The sequence below is a fragment of the Macrotis lagotis genome, chromosome 1, assembly GCF_037893015.1.
Source record: "Macrotis lagotis isolate mMagLag1 chromosome 1, bilby.v1.9.chrom.fasta, whole genome shotgun sequence".
Classification (NCBI taxonomy): Eukaryota; Metazoa; Chordata; class Mammalia; order Peramelemorphia; family Peramelidae; genus Macrotis; species Macrotis lagotis.
In genome coordinates this window covers 202,638,797-202,664,755 of record NC_133658.1, presented here as the reverse complement: position 1 = coordinate 202,664,755, position 25,959 = coordinate 202,638,797, and the positions used below count along the sequence as shown (strand labels likewise).

The following is a 25,959-nucleotide window of genomic DNA, read 5'->3' as shown; positions in this document are numbered from 1 at the left end:
CACTCAAACCTTCAAACTCTTTAATTCACTGATACTGTCCTTGTTCTTACTCCATTTCCTGCCCGAGGGTATTTTCAGTGGCTGTTTGTTATGCTTGAAATGCTCTCTTTCCTCATGTCTGTCTCTTGGCTTCCCTGGCTTCAAGTTCCAGTAAATATTCTACCTTCTATAGGAAGCCTTTTGTGATCACTCTTACAATGCCTTCCTTCTATTTAGCTCTTTTCAGTGTATCCTGTTTATAGTTTATTTGCACCTAGTTTTTTGTAAGTTTTCTCTACATTTAGATTGTGAGCACCCTTAAAGTAGGGACTATATTTTTTCTTTGTATCCACAGAATCTAATGGAATCTGGCAAAATGATAAATGTTTAATAAATGTTTATCAATTAACATATCTTTTTGCAAAAATATATATATTTTAGCAGAGTTTAAAATCATGATTTCACAAAAATCAGACATGAGTTTCTGATTATGAATTTTCCAATTAAAATGGGAAAATAAATAGTTTGCTCAAAATTAATCATAGAATATTAATCATGGATATATTTAGATTGCAATTTTCCTTCTAAAAAGTTTTCTCTCTTTTTTATTTTATAAGGGAAAACATTAAGGTGATTTATTACTGTATATTCCTATTTGGTTTAGTTATTTGGTTCATTAATCTAGTTGAGATAAAGTCACATTTTATTGAACAATATTTCTGTAATCCCCTCTGAGTCAACATTCCTATTATGAGAACTAGGATGTATTTTATGTATGTGTCTTCAGTTTTAATGCTGAATATCTAAAAAGGTAAACTAATCTGTGACTTGGGAAAAAATCGCTTAAATACAGTGATTTTAAAATGACTAAAGTGTATTTTCAAGTGAAGAGAAATTACTCTTGACAAGCAAAACTGTTTGACCATATATTTTTGATCAAAGACAAAATGTAGAAAAGCTCTTGGGAGAATGATAAAGATGATAGAGCAGGAAAAAAAACACAAAGCCCAGCTCTCCTTCACAAATACTCCAAAAAAAATTATAAAAAAAGAATATAAGATGAATTATGATCAAGAGATCTGAGAAGGATTCACATGTCATTTTTTATGAACAGATCAAAATAGGGATATAGCCAAAATACAGTACTGAGTAGATGTTTGTCAGAAAGAACACATACAACTGTCTAGCATCATACCTGAATTGAGCTACTTGAGTGGCTCAGTAGCAGAAACAGTAGGGAATCTGAACCAATCCTTGGAGAAATTATCCTATAGTACTGATTTCCTCCAAATAGGAATAGAACCACAGAGCTGAATAATAAATTAATGATTCAATTATAATGATAAATTATAAATTACTAATAAATTATAAATTTCATCCAGAACCGCAGACCCTGACTTTAACACAAAATCACAATTCAGTGAGGCTAAAGAATGATCTAGTGTAAAAGGTTCTACTAATAAAGAACTTTGAGGCCAAGGATGACCAAAACATAAACCTAGAAGATAATAATATTTACAAAGAAACTCTCATATAAAAAAATCCGGTAGGGGTAGTTAGGTGCACAGTGAATAAAGCCTCGGGGTCAGGAGGACTTGAGTTCAAATATGACCTCAAACATGTAATACTTACTTAGTTATGTGATCTTGGGCAAGTCACTTAACCCCATTGCCTAGCTGAAACCCCCAAACAAAAACAAAAACAAAAACTCAGGTGGGTCACAATGTCAAATAGAATTTCTAGAAGAAATGATTTAAATATTTGGAAGAAAGGAAGGAAGGGAGGGAAGGAGGAAGGAAGGAAAGAAGGAAGGAAGGAAGGAAGGAAGGAAGGAAGGAAGGAAGGAAGGAAGGAAGGAAGGAAGGAAGGAAGGAAGGAAGGGAGGAAGGGAGGAAGAAAAATGCAAGTTAACTCAGAATCATTTGCAGAAGAAAACAGAGGATCTAAATTTGTCAAATTCCTGCCTGCTGATAAACATCTGCTGGCAGTTGAACAGGGAGGCCAGAGTACTCCTGATCACATCTTATCACAGTTCATGCCATCTTTACAAAAATGTCATCTTTACAGTAGATAAAGCATAAAGATCTCAAAAACAAATGATAGATTTTGTTCTTCATTCTGAGAGGACCAAAATGACATCACCATGTTGGAATCAAGGTATGATGAGTGCAACTGTAGCGAATCCAACACTCTACCACAAGTGAAGGTATCCCTAAATTTGAGAATCTCACGGCTCCTGGCTCCTAGGATTCTTCTTCACTCATAGAACTCAGCATCTTTCTTGGTGTGGGCATGCCTTGCTTGGTAGTCCTTTGCGATAGTCTCCCATGTCAAGTAATTGATTCCAAAGCTCTTTAGAGAGACCTTAAGAGTGTCCTTGTATATTATTTCTTCTAATCTCCATGTGAGATTGCCTTGTGTGTCTTCTTTATAAAATAATTTTTAGGAAAACTATGTTTGACATTCGAACAACATGGCCAGCCTAGCAAAGCTATGTTCTCAAACAGAAAGGTTGAAATATTAATGACATATGACCTTAACATTATATTCATTAAAGGTCCACTGAAAAGAGGATTAAAGTTTATAGACTTAATAATGTATTCCTAAAGAATCCATAGATCAAAGAACTTAGTATATAACTAAAGATAATGTAATCTAATATAATTTTTATGTAATCAAAAGTTTTTAAAAATGTTTTATTGTTATTCTTTGTTTCTTATATCACCATAGCTATCACGAGTATCCTTCCCATTCCCCTCCTAGATAATCATCACATTTAACAAATATTTTTTAAAGCGAAAAAATATTGAGAAAGTTCAAAAACATGTACAATGTGTAATACGTTTGTACCTCCTACCATCATGGCTAAGAGAAAGTTGAGGATGTCTTCTCATATTTCTTCATTTGAGACTTACTTGGTATTTACAATTTTGTTAGATTAACTTTTGATTTTTTCTTTCATTATATTGTATTGGTATTGTGTATATTGTTTTCTTGGTTCTGTCTGCTTACTTTAATCATCAGTTTGCGTTGAACTTTCCATGTATCTTTGTGTTCATCACATACATCATTTTTAACAGCACAGGGACATTCCATTACATCTGTACATTTCAATTTGTTTAGTCATTCCCCAATTAATAGGCACTCTATTTTTTTCTAATTCTTTTCTATCACAAACAGTGCCACTATTCATATTTTGGTGTATTTGAGGTTGTTATAGTTTTTGTTTGTCCTTTGTTCTAGTAGGGGAATGTGGCATCAGGGATGCAATGTCCTGACATGCAAGTAAATTGGTTTTGTCAGGAAGCATTGGGCAAAGTTGCAACTTCAATTTCTCCTTTGAAGTCATTTGGGGCCAGTGGCCACATATGTATCAGCACTACTGGAGATGACATTGGATGCAGTGGGAGATCTTGGATTTTTTAATTGAAAGCTTTCTTGGACCTTAAGTTTAGTAGTGGAATCCCTGGTTGAAATGGTATGACTGTCTTACTCACTTTGTCTAATTCGAAATTGCTTTCCATAATTCTTGCACAATCTAACAACTCCACAAGGTATTAATGTGACTATCATTCCATACTCCTTTTATATTGTATATTGCAAAATTTTTATCATATTTTTCTCAATTTGCAGGGTGTTAAGTGTAATCTCATCATGGAAGAATCGAAAGAAAATTTCATTAAATGACTTACAAAATAAAACAAAGGAAACACTGTCTTTAGATTATTTCCATTTTTTTCTGGTAATGGGTCATAATCTTTTGAGAAAGAAGACTTTTGCTTTTTCATAACAATACTGCCTGGAATATAGAAGGCAAGTAGCAAGACTTCTTGAATTTGTCTGGGCATATATGTGTTTTTAGACATATGTGTACATGTGCTTATGTGTGTATAGCATGTGTGTGTGTGCATGTGTGTATGTGTGTGTGCAAGAAGAGGACTTTCTTAGGCTGAGGATCCATGGATAGATTTCAGAGAGGGTAATCTGTGAATCTGAAAGAAAAAAATCTCTCTCTCTCTCTCTCTCTCTCTCTCTCTCTCTCTCTCTCTCTCTCTCTCTCTTTCTCTCGCTAGCTATCTATCTCTATCTCTATCTATTTTAATCAATCTCATCCTGAAATTTAGTATTTCCTTTATTTTAAAAAATGTAACTCAGAAAAGTCCATAGATGAGCAGCTTCACAGCAGGGGACCATCCACAAAAAAAAGTTTAATGCAGTTCAGGAGGCCAATCCAATGGCTTCCTTTTAATTATTTTTCAAAGTAAGTTACATTCCATGTACAATAACATCAACAAAAAGTTCCAATAATGAACATTCCTTAGATAATTCTGAGTTTTAAGTTATTTACACATTTACATTGTATTTTTTTCTTGGGGGAGTGGGGGAAGTAGGGGATCTGCCACTGCCGGCACATTGCCCAACATGGAAAAGACTTAATAAGTGTTTGCTCTGCGTATCAGAATAAATCACAAACATGTGAGAAAAAGGAAACAAGGTAATCTCTTTCTTTCACTCTTTTCAATTTATTTATTTCCATCCATATGTATACGTATACGTTTAAGTTACAAAATTTCCTTCCCACCCCCCTCCCCTCAGCAGTGAACAGTCAGGTTAGCCTTGTACATACATATTTTCATGTTTATGAATTAGTTATTATTAGTTATTATGAATTAGTTATGAATTCATGTTTATGAATTAGTTATTTTCAGTGTGAGGAATTAGGATTAAGGGAAAGAGAGACATAAGAGATAATTTTTTTAAATCAGATTCTGAAGGGTTGCTTTTGTGTGTGTTTTGTTTTTCTTCCTCGGGATGGGGATAGCAGAGTCCATAGACATAAGGCGGGAATTTTTTTTTTTAATTTAGGTTTTTGCAAGGCAAATGGGGTTAGGTGGCTTGCGCAAGGTCACACTTAGGTAATTATTAAGTGTCTGAGGTCGGATTTGAACCCATGTACTCCTGACTCCAGGGCTGGCGCTCTTTCCACTGCGCCACCTAGACTCCCCGAGGCGCGAATTTCTACCAAAACAAGTTTAAAAAAAAAAAAAAAAACCAAACTCTTCAGGAAATCTCTCGAGAGTTGAGGTCCGAGATCTCCTCTGTCTCGAGATAGCCAAGATCATGACGTCAGAACGGCGGCTGGCGGAGCGTGGGCGGAGCGTGGCCGCGGGTGGGCGGAGCCCCGCAGGGGATGGGTGACGTAAGGCGGCCGTGGCCCGTGGCTCTCCCAGAAGATGCAGTGGCGGCCGGACCCTGTGCCCACGGGCTTCCAGCGCGTGATCACGGTCAGGCGCCCCGGCCAGGCTCCCGGGCTCTCGGCGTCTCCGGGTTGGGGAGGAGGGCCGCGCGGGGGAGGGGGAGGGGCGGGAGGAGCGGAGTCGCTTCCGGCCGGCCAGCGGGCGCCCCGGCGGCCGCAGGAAGCGGCCGGAGCCCGGCGCGGCCTGGGCCGCCCTGCAGCCCCAGCCCCCGCCGCGTCCTCCCTGTGCGCACCGCGAGCCGCGGCCCGGGCCGTGGGAATGTGCTCCGGCCGCAGAGGCCCAGCCCGCCTCCAGCCCCCCGCCAGGCCAGGATTTCATTTGAAGAAAGAGAAAACTAGGGGATCAAAAATTGACAATTTAGGGTTGAGAGAGATTTTAGAGAAAACTAGGGAAATGCCGTTAGCTTTCTTTTGGACCTGGCTGTATCCGCCTGAGGCTCGACCTTGCTTGTAACAAAGTAACAAGCAAAAACCTGTTGATGGATTGGGAGAAGACTGAATTTGAATCTGTGCCTTAGTTAGACCTTTCTGACCTTATAAAAAAATCACCCGGGAGCTCGGAAGTTCCTTGAGAGCCCAGACTGTTCGGTTTTTTGGTTTTTTGACTTGCAACCATCTTGATGGGTGGGTTGCTTAAATAAAATTTGGAGATTTCTCAAGGTATGAAGAGAAAAATTTTATTCGGTTCTCGTGAATTGCTCTGTCTTAAACATGGAGAGAGGAAAAAGGGGTAAAGAGCAGGAAATCCAAGATCCATTGATCCTAGCGTGATCCATCCTCCTTAGTGAGGAAATGTGGCCTAAACAATCTATATGCTTAAATTACTCTAAAGAATAAGCATAGAATCCAAACAGATACAGGTTCTGCCCCTCCAGGACAAGGAATGTAGAACCATCTGGACTTGTCCAGGTAAGACAGAGTCAGTTTACTCTTTACATTCTGGTCTAGGTAACATAAAACTGCTTGTCAGGGGAGGAGGAGCAGAAGGGACATAACACAACTTTTACTATTTCTAATCTATAATATTCTACTGAAGAAATCTCAGGCTTTATCCCATTCATTCATTGATGATGATAATAATAATAATAATAAATAAAACTTATTAGTACATTTGTTAAATGGAATGGAATCAGGACTTTAGCGACTCAAACAGGTTAAAAAGACTCACAGGTAGTAGGCAGAGGCAAGATTTGTTCCCAGCTTCTATAATTCCAAATCTAGCACTTTTGCACACTTTTATCAATTGACATTCTCTAGGGCTCAGATTTCCTCTTCTGTTAACATGAGGGCTTTAGACTAGATGACCTTTAGAATTAATTCTGTCATTAAATATATGATGCTTTTCCTGTGAATCCTGAACTGGGGATCAGAACACAGTGGACCTCAGATTTCTGTAAGTCAAGAAACCCACAAGTCAAGAAATTAAGTACAACAAACATTTTACTTAATAAATGCTAAGTCCTAGACACTGTGATAAGCCCTGGGGATACAATGTGAAGGGGGGAAAAAATCCTGTCCTCCAAAGTCACAGTTTAATGGAGGAAGATTAGCATGCAAGAAGTTACATACAAACAATAGAGAAAAATTGGAGATGATCTCATAGGGATCACACTAAGATTAAAGAGGATATTTTAGCAGAGATTTGAAGGCTGGGAAATCAGAAGAGAAGACATGAGTTTCAGCAAGATTGTAATTAGAAAATTGTAATTAGAAAAGTTAGAGCTGAACAAATAGGCAATATCTGTTCTGTTGAGCACAGTTCTAATTGCTGGGGATACAAAGATAAAAATTAAACATTCTCTGAGCTCCAGGATTCAATCAGGGCAGATAACTACACATACATATAAAACATATATATATATATATATGTGCACAAAATATGTGTATATACTTATATGCAAATTTATTTGATTTCTTAAAAATAAGAAATTTCTGGGTAAAAAAGCCCCCTCTATACCACTTTAACTCTTTCTCTGCAACTTATTAGAATTGTCTGGGGACACAGTTTAAATGACTTGCTCAGACTCACATTGCCACAATCCCCCTCCCCCCAGAAATGGGACATGAACCCTGATCAGTATAGACTATATACAAAACAAATGGAAGGTAATTTTTTTAGGGAGGACACTAACACCTGTGGGAATCAGGAGACGCTTCTTAGTACTTAAGTTAAAGAAATCAAGAAATTCTAAGAAATGATTTAGGAGTGGCAGGCCTGGACAGTCAGTGGAAAGACATAGAGTCATGAGGAATATTAAGAAGGCCAGTCTGACTTGAACCAAAGTCTGTTATAATTAGAATGTTGTATAATAAAGATGCAAAGGAAAGTTTGAGCCAGAGAATTTTATTTTTTTAATGAAGAGGCAATGGGGAGTCACTAGAGTTTAAGGGGAAGGCAGAATTGAGATTTAGGCTAATGACTGGCAACTATGTGTTCCATGAAACAAAAAAGGAGACTGTTGCTGTAGTCCAGATAGGAGTAGAGGGCCTAAAAATACAGGTGCTGGCTGAAAAAGTAAGGAAAAAGTAGAATGAGAGATGTTCTAGAGATAAAAACAAGATTTGGCAGCTAAATTGGTAGAATGAGGAAAAATGAGTCAGAGTTAATGCTAAACCTGTGAATTTTGTTGATTTGAAAAATTGTGGTGCCTTTAATAGAAATAGAGAATTTCCCTACAAATTAATTGAAAGGATAGCTAAGGGAAATATAGTGACCTAATGAAGGGTACGTGGCCAGAATTCTAATAGTTTATATTAGTATACTAATAGTCTTCATCAGTAAACCAAAATAATTAGACTACATGCTTCTCAGTACCTCCTCATATTTGATTTTTTTTTGCAGGAAGGCAAATTTTGATTTAACATTATGAAAATGTTATTACTATAAGGAAAAGAAATGTGTTATGCAGTGGGTTCTTCTTTATTTGATATCTTCAAGCAAAGACTATATGATCACTTTTATTGTAAAGTGGATTCAAAATAATATGCCATTTGGAATAATTACCTTTGATGTCTCTTTCATTCAGATAATAAATAAACATTTATTAAGTGCTAGTCTTTTATTGTGCTAAACACAGGGAAAAAATTAAGATTCTATATCTCTACCTTCTAGCTTTCAATTCTTTGATTCTATCATCTAATCTAAGGCTGCTTAATGTTGGGTTTATGAACTTTTTAAAAAGCTTATTTTGAGAGCTGTATACCACTATAATTGATTTCTTTCTATTTTATACATTTAAAGATAATCTGAGAAAGTTTTTCATAGCTCTTAACCAGTTTACCAAAAGGTCCATGACACAAAATCTCCCTGCTTTCCAGTCATTCTCCAGAAAAGCAGGGTGTGGCTTAGAAAACAAAAGTTTTGCCCAGTACCATGAAGCCAATTTATTGTAAAATTAATAGACTGTGTGATATTGTGAAAGCAATCTGATTCAGATACTGACTTTGATAATGGGTAGCTTTACGATTTTGGACAATTTCAATTTGGACAATTTTTGAACAATTCAATTCAATTGGACAATTTCAGTTTTCCAAGATTAATTTCCCCATCTATCAAATGTGAGACAAGATGTCAGAAGAATCTTTGTCATCTAAAATATAGCCTAATTCAGACCTCCAAACCAATGTTCTTTATTCTGAATTTGAATTTGCCTGATAGAGATACCTATAGTTACAGTGTGTTTAGCACCGCAAGGTGAATGAATAAATGTAAGAGCATTTATTAAATACTTACCATGTTTAGAACACTGTTCTGAAGATATAGATAGAAAAGAAATGCCTTACTCCTGTTACTTTGCTTTATGCTTTCTCCTGCCTCTCAGAGTGATGCCGTTTTAGTGTACATGCTTTAAAGCAAGATCCCTAGACCTCATGTTGAGCTTCCCTAAGGAAACCATATATTATACCCTTAGTTCATTTTGTTGTTTTTCTCTTATTTCTCTTTATATTCTTCCCAACCCTCCCCTCTCCCAGTTTTCCTTGTGTGTATTTCTTGAAATAGCAAGGCTCATGAAACATTGCTTAATATCAATGGAGGCATTTCAAAGAGATTTTTCCCAGTCTACAATAAAAAGAGCATTGCCCAAGCAATGATTCCAGGTCCATTTCTGCTTGAGGACTGGTAACTACTTCATTAATAACATATTGATTTTATTGTAATAAGTTTATTATGTTTATTTTTTTATAGCACACTGACTGGTCTGAGCCATGGTTACTAGGACTTTTAGGCTTCCACATACTTTGTTTGTTGCTCACGTACTTTACTTTTCAACGGTATCGACTTCAGATTGGGCATTTCCTATGTTTGGGTGAGTTAAAAAAACAGTTCTTGGATCTAAGCTATCTAAATGAAGTAATGCTTCCAAGTTATACAGATATACTTCATAGTGAAATGAAGTGACCCTGAATTCTTGATAGTTCCAAATACTGGTAATCTGGAAATATTAAGTTGGTGCCTAACAGCCAATTACATGTTTAGTATGTGAAGTCATCAGACTAGGTGAATGTTGGAGAAATACATGTATTGCCAGAAGGTTGGGCACTTTTTTTTTTTTAGCCAAAGCAACTCATAAAGGCGCTCTCTCTGTCTCTCTCTCTCTCTCTCTCTCTCCTTCCCTCCCTCCCTCCCTCCCTCCCCTTCCTCTCTCATGAATTAAGGGCAGCTAGGTGGTGCAGTGAATAGAGCACTGATCCTGGAGTCAGGAGGATTTGAGTTCACATCTGCCTCAGACACTTAATTATTACCTAGCTGTGTGGCTTTGGGCAAGTCATGTAACCCCATTGCCATTCAAGAGAAAAATGCATGAATTCTGCCTTTGTGGAGTTTATAATCTTATTGAACAGGCAAGCTATATGCTTAAAACTGTTAGATAACATTTTCCTTTGTGTTCCACGTGATCCTTCATTTTATTTCCATGTAAATAAACACAATTGTTAATTATCAGTACAGCTCTAATTATATATGAATTAAAATGGTGATAGGCAGTGTTGGTATAATGAATAGAGACCTGACTTTGGTGTTAGAAAGAACTAGTTTTAGGGGCGGCTAGGTGGCGTAGTGGATAAAGCACTGGCTCTGGAGTCAGGAATACCTGGGTTTAAATCCGGTCCCAGACACTTAATAATTACCTAGCTGTGTGGCCTTGGGCAAGCCACTTAACCCCTTTTGCCTTGTAAAAACCTAAAAAAAAAAAAAAAAAGAAAGAACTAGTTTTAGTTCTCAATAGCAGTGTGGCCATGGGCATGTCACCTAATTTCCCAGTACTCCTACATAATTGTTAAAACCTTTAATGCAGAAGAGTTTTTTTATTTCTCTATTGAAGAGAGTTTCTAAAATGAAATTTTCCTGATACACATGAAATCACAATTTCAAAATCTCCCTATCCCAATAGATAGATTGAAGATAGATTGATGATAAGAAGGAAGGCAAGAGGGAAAAGGAAGGGGAAGGGGAAGTGAAGAATGCCATTGTAAAATATTAGTGCTCAGCCAGGATGGTGTTCTGTGCTCTTTAATAAACATAGCACTAAATAAATAAAACCTATCAATAAGCTAATGATAATTAATAATAATAGCATTTATGTATGCCAGGGTCTGTACTAAGCACTTTACAATTATTATCTCAAACTGTTACTGTTAAGCATGCTTTGTGAGTAACAGAGTTTGGTTAGGGCAGCATTTTGTAAGAATGCTGAATTCTAGGGCCAACTGTGTCTCATATATCATTTTGAGGATTTTGTTAAAACATCTAACCTTAGTGCCTTAATTAGTAAAATGAGGGAATTGATGCGTAAGATTCATTATGCTATACCTTTTTTTTTTTTGAGAAAGCTAGGTGGTGTATTAGCTAGATTTCTGGACTAGGATTCAAAAAAGACCTAAGTTTAAATCCAACCTCAGTAACTGTAATCTTAGGGAAATTATTTAAGCTCAGTTTGTCTCATATTCCTCAATTATAAAATGAGGATAATAATAGTACCTACTTTACAGTGTTGTTGAGAAGATCAAATGAGAGTGTTTGTAAAGTGTTCAGTACGGTGGCTAATATATAGTAGTCACTATAGATGCCTTTATTTCCTCTTCTTCAGCCTTCCCTCTGAATATAAACTTGTTTCCTGTCAGTTACTTAGTTCTCTTTTAATGTTATTTTATAAGAAGTCATTTTTAAAATTTATTTTAATGATTAACATGTTATAACTATTCAAACCAAAGTTATTTTTACTATGACTTGTTTCTTTTTTCCAGTAATTTTAGTGTATTGTGCGGAATACATCAATGAATTGGCTGCTATGAATTGGAGGTAAAAATGATTTGTTTATAAGTTTTTGATTAGTACTTTGTAAGATTTTCCTGTGTTTTTCCTAAGGTACAGTTCTTGGAGCTGTTTCTAAGATTTTTTTCTGTTTTATTGATGCTTTGGAAAACAAATGTCAAATTTGTTGCCTTGCCACAAGTAGCCCAAGATTCCCTCCTATGGCCTGAACAAGTGTAAAATTATAATTGAGAAATGTATTGTAAAATAAGTAAAAATCTAGTAGAGCAAAGTTAATAAGAGATTTTCTAACACCACCTCCCAACCCTTTCTTCTCTTTGAGTTTGGATTCCCCTTCCCCTTGACTTGTTTTGTCAATCGGGACAGGAGCCCTTTATAATTTTATATCTTAAAATATATAATTTTGCAGCTTCCTTATTGATACTTTCTCTCTAACTGAAAGACTGAATGTGTTTTTGGAAACTGACTAGCCCATAAAAACTCAATTTCTTTATTAACAGCATTTTCCTATACAGGGACCTCTGAGCAAAGTCCAAAATCTTTTCTGAGCTACTCTATATAAATCATAGTACAGAAGGAAATAGAGAATAAAAAAAAAACTGATAAATTATGGGCAGTTTAAATCAATTTGGCATTAGCTGACTATATAAGTAAGACAATATATGTTAATATTTAAAGGAATTTGAGAAATTACAAGGAATTGTAAGCAAGTCTTTTAAGCTGCATCTGTAAAATGAGGTTAATAAAGACCTCCAGGGTTGTTCTCTGGCAGGAAAGTGAACTTGGTGGTTAGGACAACCGATGATGGCCCCTGGATGTAGTGGGAGACCTCAAACTTTTTAAGCTAAGGTCTCTCCCAAATGTTAATCTGTCTGAGGCAACACTTATTCAGTAATTAAAAACTAGGTAAGAATTGAAGCAAAGGATGGCTTAATTTACAGCTTCACAGAAGAATCAATCATTTTCTGGCCAGAACAGAAGCAATTGCTCTTCACACTCACTCATATCCTTCAAAATCTAAACAGCAAACAAACGAGTCTTGGACTGGACCTATTCTTGGCTATTCACCAGGGTTAGGATTTAGGGCTAGGGTTAGGGTTAGGGAAGGATAACTATAGTCCATTTCCTTTTGTGAAGTTGCTCAGTCACTGTGTCCAACATGATCTTGATTCCTTTTTTAATGATAACCTTCATTATATGCAGATGTAAAGCCTTTAAGTAGGTTTATTTAGTATTTCTGTGTATGTGTTTTTCATTTCCCAGTCTTGAAACCTTATATTCTTATGTTAACCATCTTACAATATTTTCTTCCAAGCTCCTTATTTACAAATGTGTAAGTTTGTGGGTTTGTGTATGTTTAAAGTGTAGAAAAGAGGGGAAGAGGGGGAGAAAAATTAGCAAGAGAACATTTATTAAATAAACTAGTTCCCTTTATTTGCCTCTTTAGAAAGAAACTGCAAGGTATGAATGATATATATGTGAATATGTGTGTATAAAGATAATGCATAATTATTTTATTTGTTTCAAGGTTCAGAATTTGAAGCCAAGAGAAATCTCTTGGTAATTTCAGAAAGGATGGTTTTAGCTAAGATCTTTTCCTTAGGCTTCCTCTCATAGTTGATTTTTCTTTTTTATATACCTAGTCTATTTTACTAATCTTGTTTAGTCCATTTTTCTTATCTGATAATTTCTGTATAGCACAATATACATTATTACCTTGTTAATGGACATAGTAACACAGTAAACTTCAAAGGAGTTGGGGAAGGAAATAAATTCAGAAATTGTTTTATGATGTAGTAACACACTGACCTATATATCTTTTTAAGTGATTTTTATATATGTGAGTTTTTTAAAAAAGTTTTATACAACTAACATTTGCCTTTTTTTAATTTTACATATAGATTATTTTCTAAATACCAATATTTTGATTCAAGAGGAATGTTTATTTCCCTGGTTTTTTCAGCACCTTTGCTGTTAAATGCTATGATCATTGTGGTAAGTCTATTACAAAATAATAAAGTTTAATTTTCTCTTTCACAGTTTATTTTCAGTTGCATTTATTGATCACAAATATTTTATTTTGTAGATTGCATGGGTGCGTAAGACACTGGCTGTGATGACTGAGTTGAAGATGCTGCAACAAAAAAGGAAAGCAGAAAGAGAAAAGAGGAGGAAAGCAGAATAATGTGGATGAACTTTTACATTAGATTTTCTATCATTTTCTAGCTGTTAGCTTTACTTTAGTATTTCTGTATCCTGCAATAGGATATATTGCAGTGATAACTAGTAGGCTCATGGTTTGAAGCAACCATATGTTCTTTTATTTCAGTCTTCACTGTGATGGAGGAAAATATTTCACTTATTTGATATAAGTCTTTAACATTAAATTTGCCTGTGTTTTCTTCAGCTGTAAAATTGTATTATACTGATATTTCATTATTGTTACAGATTAAAATAGCATGAATGATGAACCTAGTTCTGTAATTTAAATATTTTTAGTGTTCTAACTGAACTATATATGTATTTGCTGATTTAGCAATCAGATTTGAGTTTGTTAAGTTATAGAGTGATTATTTGTATCAGTGATGTTACTCAGCCTTATGTAAAAATTCCCCTGCTGACCACATGCTGACTTAGGAAAGAAATCAAATATTGTCATTATCTATGTTGTAAAAATTTTTCTTTATTTTGTTAAATATTTCCTAAATATTATATTTTAATCTTGTTCAGACACACTCAGCAGTGTTGTGAGGTGGTTGCAGGTTTGACACCTTATTTATTTTATAATTTTTTAAGCATTAAATTTTTTTATTGGACAGTAATCTTTGACAAAACTATAGTACTTGTTGACACAATTAGCTTTGATATAAATTTAACTGTCCTCATCTAAAACAGACTTTCATATCCTATAAAAATCTGTTTAATGGATTACTTCTTAAATTATAATCTCATATAATTTGTCCACAAAAATTGTTTTTGTAGATTGTGTGTTCCATCATGACCAAATAAAATCTATGAGATAGAGTGAATTATAATGAAAGTTTTAAAATATTTCTTTAAAAATATATATTTTTAAAGAAATATTTTACAAAGCATTTTTTAAGAATTCATTAATCAAGGTATCCAAAAGTCTTAAGCATTAATGAACTAAGACTTTTAAGTAAGCATACATCAGAATCTTCTAAGAGGAGAATGATAGAGCAACTTACATTGTCAGAGACTTATACTTTCAGAAAATATTAGAAAATTATTTATCTAATATGCTTAAATGAGATGTTTAATCATCCATTTTTCTTTGTAAGGTTTGTTTTTGAATTTTCAGGTTTCTGGCCATCAAAAGGAGAATATCATTCATTTTATATTAGCAATGTAGTGATGTACCCTAATTTGTAAACCTCACTCATGAAGTAACATTCAAGTTCCATCTCAGTTTAGAATTGTACTATTATATAAAGAATGATGAGAGGTAGTTGTAGGGAAAAGTAAAAATATATTTCAGAAGGCAAAGTGATAGCTATGTCATTACTTATAGCTAAAATTTATATAGTGTTTGCTGTGTCCCAGATGCCACACTAAGCACTTTACACATTTTATTTCCTTTGATCATCACATCAATCCTTGCAGGTCACTGTTATTATTGTCTCCATTTTAGAGATGAGAAAATTGAGCTAAAAAGAGGTTGAATGACTTTCACAGACAGTGTCTGATTTGAGGTTGGATTTGAATTCTCAAGTCTTCCTGACTCCAGACCTGTTGCTCTATCACTGTGCTACTTCTCATTTTTTTTACTTTAAAAAAATTTCCCCCCCCTATTTTTTAAATAAAGTGACAGTTCTTCACATTTTGTGAGTTAAGCCTGCTCCTGTCCTCCAAATATATATATATATATATATATATATATATACATGTGTGTGTATATATATATACATATATATAGTTTCATTTTAAAAAATTCTAATCTTAATGGTCTGCAAATAAAAACAATGCACAACTGAATGTAGAATTTATGAAAATTTGAAAAACACAAAATCTCATATTTGGGAGTTAAATCCAATATAGTTAAAAATAAACCTGTCCTTTCTGAATAGTTAAATACATCCTAGCCACAAATAGCCATAGTTATTTGTCACTTTACAGAATGGATTAGCTTAATCTAAAAAAAAAAATAAGGGAGAATCCTATAACTAGAAAGTGTTTTATTGGCTCTCTAAAACTTGATATCATACTTCTTATTAAGTATAACCTTGGGCATTGAATATGAAGTAGTAGTGTAAAGAAATATGCTATCATTATTATGTATTATGTTTTAATATTTAAGTGGTCATAAATCCAGTTTAATTTGTTTCAGACTATGAATATATGAGACCCTTTAATTTGTATAGTTTCAGTAAGGCTTGAATATTAACTGAATAAATGAACATAATATTCTTCTGAAATTACTAATTTGGTATGCAAAATAATACCAGAGATGGAGAAGAGTTAGCATACTGTACAATAATCTAAATTTACACTGAAGAAAGAGAACATTATTTTTCATATGTAACATTTTGAAAGTATAAAGACTTTGTTATGAAGATTTCTACCTGTAGATGTCAAACTCAGTAACTACATCATCATAATAGAGGTAAGGGTAGCTAATGAGAAAACAACAAAAATATTCCTATATTGAATTTTAAAAGATAAGAATTTTTATCCTTTTATTACCATTGTTAGAGTGATTTAGTGGTTGAAGTAAGTTTTAAAATGAGAGTTGTACCCATTCCTGTCTCCTCAAAGATTATATATTTGACTTTAAAAGATTATATATTTGACTTTAAAACAAAAGTATGATTTTGTCTACAAATTAAACCTTATTGTATTTTATTTCAATTTTTATCTGAATCTAGAATTACCTTGGATATAATTTGAATCCTTAGCTTTAATGGAATAAAAATATTCTTGACAAATGCTAAAAGTTCTAAAAGGATTGGGGAAATTGTCTTAATTGTGTTTAGATCTTTTCACATCACTTACATTATCAAGTCTGTTGGTGGTGGTGGGGGAAACATTTTAAGGATTTTAAATTTAAAAAAAGTTTAGATCTGATCTTGTTCTCAAAGTTGCCTAATATTTTTATATTCAACTGTATATTATAAATCTCTTGGTGTTTGGTTGTGGTTATTTTTTTAGAAGTGTCTTACAAACCTAAATACCTAATACTATATTAATCATATAAAAATATCATGTAGAGTCTGACCAAATGGCTCCCTTGAAGTCTCTTCTATAAAATACAGATTCTAAATATTTATATTTAAAGTTATCCCCTGTCTAGCGCCAAACCACATTCATCCCATACTTATTTCATATTTCCCTTCATGAATATTTCTTCCAGCTAAGCTATTATTGAACTTTCTTTATGTCCTTCCACAAGTTGAAACCCACTTCTCTCCCCCATGCCTAGAATTATGTCCCTTCCTAACCCCTAATCTATAAGAAATAATCCTATGAGCTACTGTATCCTAAGGAAATCCTTTCTTCATTAATCTTCCTGTCATTGACCTGGATCTCAAATTGGTGTTTGTATGTATGTAAATCTATATGCATATGTATGTATGTATGTATGTATAAACACAGACACACACACACATATATATGTATGTGTGCTTACATCTTGTGTCCTAGGGAAAATAAACTGAAGACAGAAGCTATTTTTCCTTTTTTATTTAATTTTTAGTGTCTTGTTACATAAAAGGCACTTAAACACTTTCAAACATAGTAAAAAATTTCATGGTAGATCAAAAATGCTTTATCAAGGGGCACCTAGATGGTGCAGTGGACAGAGAGAGCACTGGCCCTGGAGTCATGAGGACATGAGAGTCACTTAACACTATTTCCTAGCCAAAAATAAACAAAAAATGTTAGTTGGTGGAGCTGTGAACTCATCCAACCTTTCTGAAAAGCAATTTGGCAAAATATATCGGTACTGCTTGATTTCTGTGGTTCTGAAATGTTTCAGGACAAGGAAATGCCAGCAGCATAGTTTAGTGGATTGATAGTTGGCCTTGGATTCAGGAAGACCTGAGGCCAATCCCTATTTCTGATAAGTGTTGGTTATTTAATCATTTAATCAATTTTAAATTGATATTTTATCTTTAAAATACATGTTTTGAAAGTTTTTTTTCAAAATTCATCCATATGCTTATGTATGTTTTTAAATTACAAAATTTCCTCCCATTCTCCCCACTCCCCCTTGGTGGCAAAGTCAGGTTAACATACATATTTTTGATGAACATATTTACTAATTAATCATTTTCCATATGAGGAATTAGGATTAAGGGAAAGAGATACATAAGGGTTAATTTTTTTAAAGTGTTCATCAGACTCTGAAGGGTTTTTTGTTTTGTTTTTCTTCCTCTGGATGGGGAATAACATTGTCCATTGATGGTCTAATGTGGTTGTCCTCTGAGAGGTATGCAACTTAAGCTAGTTGCTGAGGGGAGCTGCTTCCATTAAGGTTGATCATCTCACAGTGTTGTTAATGTGTACATTGTTCTCTTCGTTCTCCCTTTTGTCATCAGATCCCATAAATCATTCCATGATTCTCTGGAGTCCAATCATTTATGATTTCTTATAGAACAATAATATTCCATAGTATTCATGTACCATAACTTGTTTAGCCATTCCCCAATTGATAGGCATCCACTCAATTTCCAATTCTTTGCCACTACAAAAAAAAAGCTGCTATGAATATTTTTTAATTATCTCTTTAATTTCCTCCTCATTGGTCATTAGTTTGCCCTTTTTGTTTTTGATACTGGTAATTGGTTTTCTTATTTTTTTTAAATCAAATTAACAAAAGTTTTGTCTATTTTGTTGGCTTTTTCATAAAACCAACTCTTATTTATGAGATCAATGGTTTTCTTGTTTTCAATTTTATTAATCTCCCTTGATTTTCAGAATTTCTAATTTGATTTGGGGGGGGGATCTTTAACTTTTTTAGTTGCATACCCGATTCATTGATCTCTTCTTTCTCTATTTTATTCCTATAGGCATTTAGAAATATAGTTTCCCTCAAAACTGCCATGTCTGCATCCCATAAATTTTTATATGATGTCTCATTTTCATTTTCTTGGATATAATTATTGATTATTTCTATTAATTGCTGTTTGATCCATCCACTATTGAAGATTAAATTATTTAGTTTCAAATTAGTTATTGATTTATCTTTCCATGACTCTATTACATGTAATTTTTTTTTTTTTTGCATCATGGTCAGAGAAGTGTTCATTTATTATTTCTGCCTTTCTGAATCTGATTGTAGAGTTTTTGTGCCCTATAATACAGCCAATTTTGGTATAGGTGCCATGATCCCCATTAAATTTTCTCCAGAGAGCTATCATATCTATGTTTTCTAATATTTTATTTACTTTCTTAAATTCCTTCTTGTTTATTTTGTAATTAGATTTATCTGGTTCTGAGAGAAGGAGGCATAGGTCCCCCTTTATTAAAGTTTTGCTAACTGTTTACTCATAATTCACTCAGTTTTTCCCCTAGAAATTTTTGGCATTGGGATGCTCCCTACTGGGTTGTTATCTCCCTGCCAGGATCTCTGCTGTTGTCAAGCTGTCAGGACCTGGGCTGCATTGTGGCTAAAAGGTTCCCATTGGCTTTCCTGCACTTCTGCCCTCTGGCTTTACTTCCCCTTTTCCCCTAAAGACACAGACCTTCACTGAAGATCTTCCACGATGTCTATTGTTGAAAACTTCTTTGAAACTTCTCTTTTTCTTGGTGGAATCTGTAGTTTCATTGTCAGAGTAGAGACTGCATTTATCTTTGGTAGGGAAAAACTCTAGGAGCATGTAGCTTCATGCCGCCATTTTAGTTCTGCCCCAAAACTATGAGACAGACCTTTAACCTCCCACTATCCTAAGCAGCCCATACTTTATGCTACTGAATAATTAACTGTGCATAAATAGAATAAGTCCTCACTGGGAATCTCCTGTGTAAAGAAATCCTATGTCTGAGCCACAAAAACAACATCAATAAAAATGTGGAGATATAGCATGGAACAGTGGAAAGATCACTGAGTTTTTTCTTTGAGATCAGGCTCAAATTCTGCCTTTGATGTCTCCCATCTCTTTAATTTTGCAAAAGTTGCTTTATCTCCAGATGTTATTTTCACCTTTAAATGAAGATGTTGTATTAGACAGTTGCTAAGTTGGGGGGGGGGGCGTTATTTTTTCTAGATTTATGGGCCTTTGAAATATTGTGATTTCCCAATTGAACTTTCATTGGTGAAAATATATAGTTTAAAAACAACAAAAATGATAATTCTTCAATTATGCTCCTATTATGTTGACTAAACATGTATCACTAGCCAGAAGAAACATCCAGGTACCACACAACCTATAAATCAAAGCATTTCAAAAATTAAATCTTTTTAGTAAATACTTCATTTGAGTCACATAAGAGTTCAAAGATTCCAAATTGACTAGTTGTGTGACCATAATAAATTTTTTTTACATAGTTGTTTGTATATTGTTTTCCCAGTAGATATTTTTTTCATTTGGGATTGGAAACTCAGGTTTTTTATCTTTGTATCCTCAGAGCTTATCATAGTTCCTGATAAATTAACAGGAGCCTAATATTTATTTAAACAGGTGATTTGACCAGATTAATGCTCTATCACCCTGGCTATAGTCTCAAAAGAATGTACATAACCAGTTTAGTTAACTGTAAAATGGGTTTAATACCTTTACTATCTATTTCACATTATGGTTACAAGGGAATTCATTTTGAAATGATATATAAATGTCATCATTCTTTAATATTTGGACATAAGAGATGGCACAGTTATACTTCTTGCAAACTTTATAACTGATCAAGTAAGTTCATCATCTCAGTTTTTCTCCAAGAGATTTGGATAAGGTGGCTGATCTTTTAAAGTCCATTTTCATATCATGTTTATAATGATAGCAACAAATTTATGGATAAAATATATCTTAAAAATTATTTTCATTATGTGTTAACTGCAAAATAAATTAATAGGATAGATATTAATAGACTTGTTTTAGAAAAAAATACAAAACCACTGTAACCAAGATAAAAAGAAATGTAAATCGGAAAACAGTTTTTACAACTAGTATTTTTTTTTTAGGTTTTTGCAAGGCAAATGGGGTTAAGTGGCTTGCCCAAGGCCACACAGCTAGGCAATTATTAAGTGTCTGAGACTGGATTTGAACCCAGGTATTCCTGACTCCAGGGCCAGTGCTTTATCCACTACGCCACCTAGCCATCCCATAACTAGTATTTCTGACAAAGTACTCATTCCAAAATACATAGAGAACTGAATCAAATTTTCAGAAAAACAAGTCATTCCCCAATTGATAAATGATCAAGGGGTGTACAAAGGCAATTTACAGATGAGGAAATCAAGGTGATCCACAGACATGAAAAAAATGTTCTAAATCATTCATTATTAGAGAAATGCAAATTAAAACATCTCTGAGGTACCACCTCACACCTCTTAGATTGGCCATTATGACCAGAAAAGACAATGTTCAATGTTGGAAGGGATGTGGGAAATCTAGAACACTAATACATTGTTGGTGGAGGTGTGAACTCATCCAACCTTTCTGGAAAGCAATTTGGAATTATGCCCAAAGGGCAACAAAAATTCATATACCCTTTAATCCAGCAATACCACTACTGGGAATATACCCTGAAGAGTTGATGAAAAAGGGTAAAAACATCACATGTACAAAAATATTCATAGCCCTGTTTGTGGTGGCAAAGAACTGGAAAATAAGTGAATATCCTTCATTTGGAAAATGGCTTAACAAACTGTGCTATATGTATGTCATGGAACACTACTGTTCTATTAGAAACCAAGAGGGATGGGAATTCAGGGAAGCCCAGAGAGATTTTCATGAACTGATTCCTAGTGAGATGAGCAGAGACAGAAAAACATTGTACACCCTAACAGCAACATGGGGGTGATGATCAACCTTGATGGACTTGCTCATTCCCTCAGTGCAACAGTCAGCGACAATTTTGGGCTGTCTGCAATGGAGAATACCATCTGTATCCAGAGAAAGAATTATGGAGTTTGAACAAAGACCAAAGACTATTGCCTTTAATTTAAAAAAAATCATCTTATCTAATTTTGCTATCTCTTATACTTTTTTATCCCCCTTAAACATATGATTTCTCTCTCATCAATTCAACTTAGATCATGGAAACTATGTAAAGAATAACACACTGCCTTCTGTGGAGGGTGGGGGGGAAGAGAAGCAAGAATAGGGGGAAAAGTTGTAAAATTCAAAATAAATAAAATCTTTCTTAAAAAAGGAAATAAAAATAACAAGTACAATCTATGGATTTTGCTTCCTATGAAGAGCTTAGAGCTTGGTTAGACATCAATGTCAGTCATTTACTGCATCCTAATCCATTGCCAGTCACCTTCACTTTTTTTTCTTTATACTGGGCTCTGATAACTAAGAATGAGGCTGATGACCCAGCACTCCTCTGTCTCACTTAAATGCAATTTATTCTTGAATCAAGATACCACTTTTGCCATTTTTTTCTTTTTACCTATCTCAGCATCCTGTAGAAATGGGCAAGTGACAAAGCAACAGGTGTAGACATTAGAAACAGCATGAGAGCAACCCAGGGCAAAGGATCATCTGACTGGATTGAAGTGGTGGTGGTGGGGGCAGGGCATGATTTTTGAGCCACCTTTTTAAAACACCACTTTCTCCACCTCCTAGGATAAGAAATATATTAGAAAAATAGTTTTTAAACGTTTTAGTGACTTTAGCCAGGGTACTGAGCTTTAGTCTGGTCAAATCATTTGTTTTTTTTGTCAGTCAATAAATATTAAACTCATGTTAATTTATCAGGAACTTTGCTAAACTCTGAAGATATAAAAAAGTTAAAAGACTATCCCTAGGGGCGACTAGATGGCAGCAGTGAATAGAGCACCGGCCCTGGAGTCAGTAGTACCTGGGTTCAAATCTGGTCTCAGACACTTAATAATTACCTAGCTGTGTGGCCTTGGGCAAGCCACTTAACCCCATTGCCTTGCAAAAAAAAAAAAGACCATCCTTACCCTGAAAGAAGCACAGTCTGCTGGGGGAAATAATAAATAAACACATATGTACAAACAGCAATGTTGTTGTTTCCTTCATTTTTGATGAGGACCAGTGATATCATAGAGCTTAATATCTTAACTGACCCATGAATCAGATTTAAGTAAGTCAGAGGTAGCACAAAGTTAGTAGCTTTACTCTCTTCCAAAGTCTCTGAAGTCCAGTGGCAAGACAAAAGTCAAAATGACTAGTAATAGCATGGGAAACATTGAACAACCTTGTCATCTTTGATATCTGATGAAGGTCTAAGATTCAGCCTCCTTCATGGCCTTTGGAACAAATTGTTTTCCTACATCCATGTTTCTGGGAAAGTCTTCATATGCACCCCACAACAAACAAACAATATGCAGAATAAAATATCAACAGAGGAAGAGTACTAGAATTAAGAAGGAATGATAAAGGTCTCTTGTAGAAGGTGAAAATTTACCTTGATTTGAAGAAATCAGAAGTCATGAAGGCAGCCAATAACAATGGAGTTTCTTGCTCAAGGAACAGCAACAGGAGCAGTGTCACTGAATCATAAATAGGTTGGAAGTTGGGAGGAGTGTTAAGTCTAGAAAAGAGGAGGAAAGGGGAGCAGGTTATGAAGGATTTTGAGCCCCAGAGGTTTTTATATTTTATTGTGGAGATCAAAGGGAGCCACTGGCATTGAATGGGGTGTATAACAATGTCAAAATTAAATTTTTTTAAAAAAAACTTTGAGCCAGTCACATTACTTCCTTGGGTTCCTGTTTCTTCATCTATGAAATGGGTACATTAAAATGTCTTTGCTGAATCCTTCCAGTGAGATGAATCTGTGCTCCATAGCTTGTATACATCAAATTTTGCAATGTTTTAAGCATTTAAAAAAACTCTGTTTCCAGCTAATTGCTCAATAAATTGAAATAATGGAAAGCCCAATATGAATTACAGATTTAAAAAATGTTAATTCTTTTAGGATAAATTACAATAAAAAGTTTTTAAAATACTTTGTAATAAAAGTTTTGAATTGCTTAATAAAATTTCAAACTGGAAGAGATCTTAGAGAAGATTTCTTATCTGCTCACTTTATAAATGAGGTAAATGTATATGTAGCTTATCCAAGTTCATACAGATCAATAGCTGTTAGAGACTTACCTAAAATGCCAGACAAAGCAAAAATGGGATTTAAGTTTTTATTCTTTTCACTTTTTCCCATTCTATCTCTAATTTTTCTTTGCATAGATGTTTCTTTTATGCTCAGTTTTCTTTTGGGTATTCTTATTGCTGCATTGAAGTGATTTCAATTAAAAAAAAGGAAAAAGCAATAAGAAAATGAGACTGAGCCAGAGATATTAGAGACGATATGATTTTGTAATTGAAAGGGCTTAGAGTCGGAAGAGATCTGGTTTCAAATTCTGATCCAACACATAGCTATTGTACAGTAATGGGGAAAATGCAATCTTCTCAAACCTAAGTTTTCCTTTTTAAAAATGGTAATAACACACTTTAACTATTTTCACATGGCTACTCAATTTCAAATGAGATTATGAGACAGCCTTTGAATATTTTGAAATACTATATAAACATGTCATTATTAACTATTATTTTATAACATCTATAATTGTGTATTAAGCAATCTTTTCTGAATGATCACTATATATTTGCTAGGTATATGGAAGTAGATAGGAAGTCTACACTAAGGGCTAAAAAAAAAGTGTGCCCATTAGAATAAAGAATACCTGGGTTTAATTATTGCCTTGGTTGCTCAATAATCATGAACAAGTAAAAACTTCTTAATAAACCAAGGGAAATGTACAAGTCAATCTACAAATAAATTAAAGCTTTACATGGGTGGAGAATATTTCCACTCTGAAGAATACAGAAGAGAAGAAGAAAGAATACAGAAGAAGGAAGAAGAAAAAAGAAAGAACACTGAAAGAAGACGAAGAAAGAACAAAGAACAAACAAGCAGAAGAAGAAGAAGAAGAAGAAGAACCAGAAGCAGAAGCAGAAGTAGAAGCAGCAGCAGCAGCAGCAGCAGCAGCAGCAGCAGCAGAAGAAGAAGAAGAAGAAGAAGAAGAAGAAGAAGAAGAAGAAGAAGAAGAGAAAGAAAGAAGAAGCAGCATTAACTTAGATATGTCTAGTTTAGATTTACTAGGGAAATAGAAATCCAGAATCTAGGCAAAAGAAAAGGGAACCATCAAAATGAAAGTGATGTTTTGTGAAAATGTTAAATCCCTATAAAATTAAAATACCATTGTGTGTATAAAATTGATACATGATTGTTATGAGAATATGCCTTTGACAATACTGAACTTTATTGAGAGTTATTCACAGTTTAAAATAATTTTCTAATGGTGATACCTTGCATTGATCATAAAACATTTAATTTTCTATTTTAAAATATAATTTTGTGAAAATACTCTGCAATTTAGTATATATGAACATTATTTTCTGCTCTATTGATAGCATGATATCAGTTACATGTGTAAAATTTAAATAATTTTCAGGGCAATAAATGTCATCTAACCCTTTGTTATATTGTTATGTATTTATTGCCTTGTATTCTTGTCAGACTTGATTATTTCTTGTTCATCCTTCTCCAATCTCCATTTGCTCATACAATCTGAGGCCTTTTAGCAGACATCTTTCTTCTCTCATCTCCATCAGATGAAATCCTATCATCCCTTTGTTCAAGGCTCAACTCAGGTATTATATTCATGATGTCTAATCTGTGACCTATCCCCTGGCTTCATTAACCACTACCACATAAAAATCCTCACATTTCCTAATACCATTTTATCTGTAATTCTACTCTGCAAAATTTTTTGCATTTTTTTACATTTATTCTTTGATGTTAGTTTCTTACCATTAACTTGTATCTCTTTGAGAGCAGATACTTTGTTTTATCTTTCTTTGTATACCCATCACTAAGTAAATGCCACATTGGGGAAATTTAATTCATTTTGGTGTTGTTGAAGAAAATTATATGTTTTTCCAGAGTTCCTTTAGAGGGAAAATAGTTTTCACTTAAACCTCTAGGTGGCGAGAATGTTCTACTAGAAAAATTGGTTGGTACTTGGATTTTGTTATCTCCATTGTAAATATGTTTCAAGTGCACAAAGTTGTCCAAAGATAAATCTAAAGAGTTATCAAGGTTTGTTGCATCAAGACTTTACATTTGAAAAATGCTCACCTCAATCATATACATTTACAGATTATGCCTTCAAAAAGCTTTTTCTTATAAGAAAAAAAATTCCAGGGATTGTAAAACTAAATTGACTGACCCTCAAAATGTTTTTTCCTTTTTTTTGTTTCAATTCTTTGATTCAATTAACATACTTATGCCCCCAAAAGTCAAT

The 25,959-nt window shown here is 34.2% G+C and overlaps 1 protein-coding gene across 1 annotated transcript; it reads left to right on the top strand.

The window, feature by feature from the left end:
* Positions 1 to 5,148: 5,148 nt before the first annotated feature.
* TMEM18 (transmembrane protein 18) lies at positions 5,149 to 15,683 on the top strand. The gene is made up of 5 exons (XM_074209571.1): positions 5,149 to 5,264; positions 9,423 to 9,543; positions 11,480 to 11,534; positions 13,409 to 13,502; positions 13,594 to 15,683. Exons 1-5 carry the CDS (start codon positions 5,214 to 5,216, stop codon positions 13,690 to 13,692), a joined length of 420 nt encoding a protein of 139 aa, XP_074065672.1. The 5' UTR covers positions 5,149 to 5,213; the 3' UTR covers positions 13,693 to 15,683.
* The last annotated feature ends 10,276 nt before the right edge of the window (positions 15,684 to 25,959 follow it).

Bases quoted from the DNA above. Each gene is read 5' to 3' on its own strand.
- TMEM18 (XM_074209571.1), top strand. From the start codon at position 5,214: ATGCAGTGGCGGCCGGACCCTGTGCCCACGGGCTTCCAGCGCGTGATC. The intron at 5,265-9,422 runs GTCAGGCGCCCC...ATTTTTTTATAG, and splicing joins GCTTCCAGCGCGTGATCACG to CACACTGACTGGTCTGAGCC. The intron at 11,535-13,408 runs GTAAAAATGATT...TTTTACATATAG, and splicing joins TTGGCTGCTATGAATTGGAG to ATTATTTTCTAAATACCAAT.